Source organism: Sitodiplosis mosellana, unplaced genomic scaffold (assembly GCF_009176505.1).
Source record: "Sitodiplosis mosellana isolate CC-2019 unplaced genomic scaffold, AAFC_SMos_1.0 Smas_scaffold_6102, whole genome shotgun sequence".
Lineage (NCBI taxonomy): Eukaryota > Metazoa > Arthropoda > Insecta > Diptera > Cecidomyiidae > Sitodiplosis > Sitodiplosis mosellana.
Window position 1 is genome coordinate 1670825 of NW_022601343.1, and position 9683 is coordinate 1680507.

Consider the following 9683-nt stretch of genomic DNA (forward strand, 5'->3'; position numbering starts at 1 on the left):
CTTCTGACTTAGAAAAATAATTTCAAACGATTGATGACGATGTTTCGTTGCCAGTTCCAAAGTCATCAGTTGGTTCACTTTGAATGAATCACGGCTCACAATATCGCATTTTCCAATAATCAAATCAGATATTTCATCCTCCGTCGTATTACTATCGTTGGAAGAAACATAAATACGTAAAAAATTGTCGGGAATAAATGTATTTTTCAAATCTTTCGTTACTTTATCCGGCAAAATCTGCTTCGCAAATCAGACTTCAAAAACTCAATTTTTGCATTTATGATCTGTTCAATGCCCGTCAAATTTAGGTCTGCATCCGAAGACATCGCGGGCGCTCCATTTTCATTTTCAGCATTTGTTGTACGTAAATCATTTAATTCAGTTTTGATGTTATCCAACTCAATTGATAAACGTAAAATTTCAGCATTTTGAGCAGAGATTTCGATGGATTTTTCGTTGCTCTTTCTAATCTCTGGCTTTGAGTGACAGCATTATCGACGAAATGTTTTCTGCATGACATACAAGTGAGTGCAAAAGGCGACGAATGATGGAAAAAAACGTTTATACCGCTTCATAACATTGTCAATTTTCTCTTTGTTTACTGAGCCGCTACTGTCAATCAAATCAAATGCACAGAATAATTCACGAGCAAATTCACACTTAGTCATACATTCAATGAAAATAGCGTTTTTACATAGAAAACATCTCAGGTATTCACCCTGTAATAATGAACCATCACACTTTTTTGTTTTGCTCAACGTAATCAAGCTATGATAGTTCGCCTTGAATTTGAAAATAAAAATGTGATCAAACTATTTTTATACGGTGCGCACATTGCTTTTAAGTACTATTATTACATTGTCTGAAGGAATTCAATTATTGATGGTTATCAGCTAATGATATACATGATAACGAAAAACATGGGAAAAAAATTTCTTCAATTTTCTGAAAATTTAATTCCAAAATCAAAACTGATATGTGATTCTGCTATTTAAGCCGCAAGAATTCTAACGGAATATTCAATAATAAAACCAAAAATTAAATAATCGAGGAAATAAAAAAAAGCAGGAGACAGACAGGCGAACATTCAGTTTTATATATAGATCGGTGATTGATCATGATCGATCAGCTCCGATTGTTGGAGAAAAATCAGCGCGCATTGAAATCGGCCATGATCGGACGCCCGGGAAACAGAACCTGAAAGAAAATACTTTTTCGTCTAAATTTCACCATACATTCAGGGGCATAGAACCTTATGATCGACTGTGCAGTTTGAGTGCAGTGGTGTTAGGTAGAGTAAAAGTGGGGAATGATTCAATTTTATCTCAATTTATATTTTAATATTTTTATCTTTTTATAACAGTGTTTTCTTTTCAATTATTTTTTTACAAACATTCAACTTAAATTAAAATGAAATGGAATGATTTTGCTGAACAAAAAAAAAGATGAAATATATACATGTCTCTTAAAGTTAAAATTAACGTTTTAAAATCCAATTCACTCATATAAATAGCATAAAAATGGGCTGAATATTTTGATGAGCAGTTATTGACTATCACAAATTCAACAAATAATACAGATTACACGTGGTAAATTTACGAAGAAAATGTACACAACGATTTTGTGTAAAATTTTTCATACTTTCCGCGTTGCTACCGTTCTTGATTTAAAAAAAAACACACAATTAAAACTGATGAAGTTTAACCGAACAAATTTGGAACGAACAATTTGCGGCGTCGTGATTGTGTAGATTTGTATTGGAACAACGGGGTGTATTTATATTTCTGTCCTTTTTGTGCTTCGATGCGATTCGATTCATCAGCATCACGTCTGTTTATGTATGAGTTGTCGGGTTCTTGGCGATCATACGAATAGGCTGACCGTTGATTCAAGCTTTTTGGATAGAAATAATATGCGTCATATGGATCGTAGGCCTCACGTTTGTGACGATATTGTGTATTAACTGGGATTGTGTCATCAACTGCAACATCACCAAACGATAATGGTGCCAGGTATGCATTTGCATGATGTTCATCTGGTGCAATTAAAATAACATCCACGGATGACCCGGGCAAGACTCTTGAACAAACTCTCATAATCACACTTGTTAACAACACTAAAATTATTTTTGAAACGATGTGATTGTTCTGTTGGGAAAATAATGCAAAAAAAATTCAACTTTAATAAAAAGGATTCTCCACGATAAAACACAAAATATTCATAAAATCTGTATATTGTGAATATTTACCATGATCTCCATTTCTTTGTATTGTAGGAAATTCTCAAATTCGAAATCTTTCTGTATATTCTAATCGTTAGAATTCTCACTCGCTGCGATTTTTCAAAACTTATTTGAGTCGTAAATTCCACAAGTTCAAAACTGTGAGAATTTATTGTGACTTCAGTATTCCAATAGATACTTTTTAACTGTTGTGTTCACTTGAACGTGTCGGATTGAATGATTGGGAAGTGCGATTTTTACCGTATTTATACGAAATTTTAGACGTGATTTTTGGCATGTGACCATTCTCAAAGCATTGTTGTTGCCTCACAGCCCCTGCGTATATGGATAGTATGCAAAGTACGTGCGATTGAATCTTCGATTTGTGTTTGAAGAGATAGTTAACCGATTCCTATACAAATCAAAAACGATGAAAAAAGAAGAATCTAGGTGATTGCGGTTAATTTTTGTGACGCAACACAATCAGCTCAGACGTCAACTTGTTAATTGCACTTTACCATCTTTTGGGTATAAAATAATTTAACTAATCAATGACTGTTTCTATTGGCGAAATAAAAATATAAACTTATTTTATATTGGGAATTTCATCAGATTAATTATGTAATACAGGTTTTAATCAGCTTTAAAACCATTAAAACTATGATTTCACATGAAAGTACGCATTTCAAACTCTATTGTTATTTGTACATTTTATCGTAGAATTTTGGGATGTTTACGTTTGAGCAAACGGTAAGCGTGTGCTATGGTAAATCAAATAAATACGAATTTATTCATAGATTTTCTAAACGGTATCGCAAAAAAAGTAATTTATTTTATTTAGTTCAATTTACAAATAATTTCGAAACGATTTACTCCGGTCTTTTTACCATCTACAACAATAGGTCTTCAAAATATTTATTTTGATTCATTGTAGTAGCGTCGAAATGTTTTTGAAGGAAAGTTTTGTAAAGTATTTTATATTTACTACTGTGTCCAAAAAGTAAGGTGACATTGCATTTAAAATTTAGCGCGCTGGGGAATTTGAAAAAATCCTTTTATTTTTAGGTTGGTAGGACTGTCTTTGACATCCCTGCCAAATTACACGTCAAAATATTCATTAGTGTTTGAGATACGCTTCGTTTTGTGGACTGCTAAAAGTGAATTTCTCGTTTTTTGCGATGTCGAAATTTGTTGATCAAAGAATTTGTATTAAATTTTGTTTGCGGAATCAATTTTCTGCTGCGGATTCGTTGAGGATGGTGCAGAAAGCCTTTGGTGATGAGGCTATGTCGAAAAAAAATGTTTACAAGTGGTATAGTGAGTTCCAAGCAGGCCGTGAATGTGTCGAAGACGAAGAGCGTGCTGGGCGACCATCAACCTCAACCGACGAAGCTCACGTCCAAAAAATTAAAGATTTGGTGTTGGAAAACCGTCGATTAACGATTAGAGACCTTGCTGATGATATTGGCATATCGAAAGGCTCAGTCAATACCATTTTGAAGGATGTTTTGGGCCTCAAACGCGTCAAATCTCGACTGGTACCGAAATCATTGAATTTTTTGGAAAAAAGGTGTCGAGTTGACGTGTGTGAAACAATGCTTTCTGACTACATTGACAAGACGAAATGCATGATCACTGGAGACGAGACTTGGATCTATGCTTACGACCCGGAAACAACCGACCAATCGAGCGAATATCGTGCCAAAGGTGAGCCGAGACCAAAAAAACCGCGCCAAAGTCGCTCAAAAATCAAGGTCATGTTGACTGTTTTCTTCGATTATCGGGGTGTTGTGCATTATGAGTTCCTTCCCCCGGGTCAAACAGTCAACAAGGAATATTATTTGAGTGTTATGCGTCGTTTGCGTAACGCTATCCGCCAAAAGAGGCCGGAATTGTGGAAAGACAACTCTTGGTTTTTGCACCATTATAATGCATCGTCTCACAATGCGATCATTCTTCGTGAACATTTCGCCAAAAACTCGACTCATATCGTTCCACAACCACCGTATTCACCTGATTTGGCACCGTGCGACTTCTGGCTGTTCAACAAGCTCAAAAGACCGCTCCGGGGACACCGTTTTGAGACGATAGAGCAGATTGAAGCCGCAGCGAAGACGGAGCTGAGGGCCATCCCTGAAGTCGACTTTTTCAACTGTTTCGAAGATTGGAAAATCCGTTGGCATAAGTGCATTGTATCGGGAGGGGATTACTTTGAAGGCGATGAAATTGATTTGGAAGAATAAATAAAGAATTTTCAAAATAAATGCAATGTCACCTTACTTTTTGGACACAGTAGTACTTATTTTGGAATGGACAGTGGAATTGAAATGTTCACACTTTGGTTCTTATTTTATTCAAAATCTGAATTGATATGATTCTAAATTGTAACATAAATATGTTGTAGTTAATTAGAATAATTCCATTCAGTTATCAAATTACAAGTTTTTTTTATCATTATCACTTCAGTAATGGGTGTTCAAGAGAAATTCTAATTGAAGAATTACATTACTTCTAAAGGTCATACATTTAAAAACCCATTGCTGTTTGTATTCGCTAAAATCATGAGAAAATTCCATTTTTTTTTTCATGAGAAGAATTTCTGCATCTCAAATTACTTGCAAACACATTTCATGGATTGAAATTCTCTGTTTTGACAACAAGAATTCAATGCTTTATTTTTGTTTCCAGTTATGTGTGTCTTTAAATGTAACATCAAAACAAACATTTTCTCTTCGTAATAATGAGTATTTCCTTGAAATTTATCATTGTTTGTCTGTCGAATATGATCATATTATGTTTCCTCTCGTCTACAGTTTTTTTTCCACAGTTTATTTGAATCTTTAGATTTAAAAAATTATGCAAATATAGGAAGAGACTTGAAGCACGATTTTGTCTGTTATCTTCTTCTTTAATTTGTTTTGTTTTCCCTTTACTTACTTCCTAACCCAATATGATGTGTGAAATACCGTCCAATGTTTGTATTGTTTAGATATTCTTTTTCAGTTTGAATAATTTATTCGTTTTACACATTTTGTAAAATAAGACGAATGCCTTAAATATCAGATTGTTTTCTGAAACGGACCGATTCAGTGAAGACAATTGGCAATCCGAAATATTGTGGTAAATTGAGTGAATTAAACGAGTATCTTCATTTTCATTTCTAATCATTCGAGAGTGACAAAAGCTTTTTTTTCTCCATTTCTAACCCGAGTCCGATCGCAACCTTTTTTACGCGAAACATGTTTTTTCATTCAGTCAAGCAATCTAACATTTGTCAAAAGTCGGAAGATTTTCAGAAAAAAATCTTACTTTTCTCTGTGGAATCGCATATGCATGCAAAAGTTAATCGAACATTATTGTGAATGGCTTGAGCTGTATATTCAATAGGAGATGATTTGATCCAAAATATCAACAAAATTTCGGGTTTCTGTCTAAAAAAAACAGCGAAACATTTGCATGTCAAACTGATTCCCACTGTAAAAAGCCGTTAATCTTGAAGTTATCATAAATAATAATCATAGTTTCTCTTTCACATTTGAAAACTAAATAGTGACGCACATAAACCGCTTGCTAATATTAAAGTTAGTGATTATGAACGTAATCAGTTCTAAATTTATAATCGAATAAGCTGAAATGTTCACACAGAAATTAGTACCGACGACCAAATAAGGTAAATACTGCTGAAGCGAATAACGCAATCGGCACATTAACAACTTCATTGACAAAAATCCCGCAAAAGCGATACAACAACGTAAAAATTCGCCATGTATTTCGGCACGAATGCCACATAAATATTGCGTGCTCGGCAAAATCATGGTAAAATGTCGAATATTTAAAATGCAAGAATGTCGCTGAATTCAGAAAAGACACACAACACATCAAATTAGCTTGAAAACAAAATCAGAATATAATTCATCTTCAATTAGCACCCATCCACTTTGACGTCAAAGATCGCTTTAAATGCTCGATGTTTCTCTACAAGCTGTTCCATTAAAAGAGGAAAAGAAAATTATTTTACTCGTCGTCTATAGTTCAAACAAAAATAGTGTAGTGTTTTATCGCGTGAGCATCTTTTTTGTTCAAATAATAGTCAAAGTATCGATTATCATCATCATAAACGAATTGGAAAAAAAGATCCAATTTTTCATTTTACTTGTCGAAAATTACTTTTTCTTGTTTTTAGAATTAGATTGATGCGATATTTCGACAATTTTAATCATGTTCTATAGTTTTAATTTCATTCAAACAAAATGTGTGTTCCCTTTTGGTTCTCTGTCGCTCAATATTGCCTGTTAATTAGACTTGATTAACGTTTTAATAGGCGAATGACGTCTTTTCATTTTTTTGTCTTTTCTTTCTCTGTACGTTTTCGCTGAATTAAAGCAGAGCTTTTTTTAACCATCATTTTAATGAGATAATGGGGATCACGCCCGTTTATCCAAATCATTTTCATTATTGACTTTATGCTCGATTTCAAATACGTCATATTTCCAAAGCAAACACTTATTACATTTGTACGCCATTTAATATTATCGCCCCAGTGTTTATAGAGGCGATGTGTCATCTTTGTAGTCCTCCCATTGTTGGAATTGCAATAAGATCACCATGTGAGTCACTATCGCAGCCGACATCTGTAACAAACATCATATCAAAACAATCTATCAGTTAGCTACTGTGTTGAATGAACAATCAATGTGTCACACTTACGATAAACAGCATTCTGCAGTTGACGGTGAAGAAATCATTTGCCGTGACAAATTTATTACTTGTTATGTGCTGTATTTTTAGATAAAACATATCCAGCTTTATCAAATTAGAAAAAAAAAACGAATAGATCCAAACAATTTATCGCGTGATTTCGAAAATATAGAAAATCACTTTGAAAACCGAAAATAACTTACATTATGTCTAAGTAGACCATCCTGTTGTGTATCTATTTTAGCGATGGTCTTCTGAATTTGGCTTACCTTTCGTTGTAAAATGAATGACAGATAGTTTTTTCATTGGATAAAAAATAAAAGATTGTAATTAATAATTGCCATTATTACTAATTATGACAAGTCCAAACAAAAACGGGCCTTCAAGATTTTCGATAAAAGAAATCTATTTCTAGCGCCTCAGTTACTTTTATTAGGGCAAGCTATCCCGTGTGGAAAATTTTTGACTGTCTAAGTCAGTCACTTAATTCGGGACATTCAGTGACTATTTGACTGACTAGAAGTGATTGTCTCGAACAAAATAAGCAACTGCAGTTAACTTTAATTACAAATCACTCTAAGGCAAAATGTCCCAAATTAGTCGACTGACTGAAAGAATAATTAAACGTGATTGTCTCCATACAAAACGTATGATTTCAATCAGGTTTGGTTCACTACATACAGCTACATACAACTGAGTGGTCGGGAATAAAAATGACTAAAGTTGAACCACTTATGGATAACCGTAACACAATATTCTTGATTTTTAAAAGTGCAACATAAATTCTGTTCGCTTGAAAGTGAATCGTAAAATATCTGTGGACTATAGAAATCGTGTTTCACTTTAATTGAAGCAAAAATGTTCGATACACTTTCAAGTCCATTGGAATGATGATTCATTTTAATGGTGGTTTTGGTTGTGATTTGGCTTCGGAGTGAAAATTAAGTGATAAGGAGCGCGAATTTCGATGTGCCGATAATACCATTGAATTGAGCAGATGAAGCTCGAAAAAAAAATTTAACTTTTTTTTCGATTTTTGCCAGTTTCGGATCGTCTACATGGGAAGTTTGTATGAAAGCCTCGGAGCGCCGGTGTTTTATCCGTATTGTTATACACATCAACAAAGCAGTCTGCTTCACCGTAGAAAAGAAGTGCGTAGTAACGAACAAGAATGTTCAGGTTTCGGCAACGTTGCATTATAGCGATTATGAATGAACGTAATGAGAAATGTAACGAGAAATTATGTTGATTCATAATCACTAGTGAAGCCACGTTGCCAAAACATGTACGTTCTTGTTTCCTTACTGCGCACTTCTTTTCTACGGTGAAGCAGACTGCTTTGTTGATGTGTATAACAATACGGGTAAAACACCGGCGCTCCGAGGTTTTCATACAAACTTCCCATGTAGACGATCCGAAACTGGCAAAAAGCGAAAAAAAAGTTAATTTTTTTTTTCGATTTTCAACTGCCCAATCCAATGGTATTATCGGCACATCGAAATTCGCGCTCCTTATCACTTAATTTTCACTCCGAAGCCAAATCACAACCAAAACCACCATTAAAATGAATCATCATTCCAATGGACTTGAAAGTGTATCGAACATTTTTGCTTCAATTAAAGTGAAACACAATCTCTATAGTCCACAGATATTTTACGATTCACTTTCAAGCGAACAGAATTTATGTTGCACTTTTAAAAATCAAGAATATTGTGTTACGGTTATCCATAAGTGGTTCAACTTTAGTCATTTTTATTCCCGACCACTCAACTGAGTGACTGTTAGTCATTTTATTTGCACACGGGATGTGTTATATGCGTTGGTTACCCCAAGAGGCAAATAATTGCACTAGGAATAGATAAGCCAAAAAACTAATTTGATATTTTCAATTTTTTTTCGCACGGGAATTGTAAATGAGGCTTAAGATGCAATTTGCATCATGCTAATTTTGAACATTACCTCTGGTATAAAGATGAATTTTGTTTTTTCTAATTTTAAAAAGATATTATTGCACCATCAACTTAGTTGATATTCAGAAAATAAATATTCTTAATATGCTTTCAGCTTACCATATTGCCTAAAAAGTGGAAATAGGTGGTGAAATAGAAGTCCTTCAAAATTATTGGTAGCTCAAATCCAAAATACTTGATTGTAATGTAGAGTAGATGATGAAGAGTTCGTTGACTGGATTCGTACACATTGATATTTATCATTATATATGTGGCTAATGCAACAGCAAACAAGTTGTACACGAAAATCATTACCAAGGCCGATCCAAATGCTCGTTGTAAGTTATCGCGTGCTTTACACAATATGTCTAACATGTGTGCTACTTTTTCAAGTTGCCAACAGCATTCGCTTTTGTTGTATTTGTTTGATTCATTAGAAGCTGCCATTTTAGTCAACAAGTGTAACAAGACATTGATTTGACGTAAGCGGGCGATAAGATTGCAAGCACAATTTTTCATGTGGAACACAATGAAAGCATATACCATTTGTTCACCAACTTCGCAACTCCAAAATGCAACATTGAGCAATTCCTTCATGTTCTCGTTAAAATTTACCTCCGCAAAGAAAACGATGCACAAATAGAAAACAAACGCTACTATCTCAATCCAGAATACTCGATTTATCACCGTATATTGTATCGATGGTTTCACTAATTTTCTATAAACGCGATCAAACTGGTACAGTTTGTTGAAAAAATTTGCATGTGCTTGCCGATTGATAAGCAAAAATATTATTACAAAGAATAGCGCGTATG

The 9683-nt window shown here is 34.1% G+C and overlaps 1 protein-coding gene across 1 annotated transcript; it reads right to left on the reverse strand.

Annotated features, from left to right (window-relative positions):
• Positions 1-1313: 1313 nt before the first annotated feature.
• On the reverse strand, positions 1314-2468 carry LOC129573604 (uncharacterized). Its single transcript, XM_055454356.1, has 2 exons — positions 2249-2468; positions 1314-2147 (listed from the first exon to the last, which is right to left on the reverse strand). Exons 1-2 carry the CDS (start codon positions 2258-2260, stop codon positions 1701-1703), a joined length of 459 nt encoding a protein of 152 aa, XP_055310331.1. The 5' UTR covers positions 2261-2468; the 3' UTR covers positions 1314-1700.
• Between the last annotated feature and the right edge of the window lie 7215 nt (positions 2469-9683).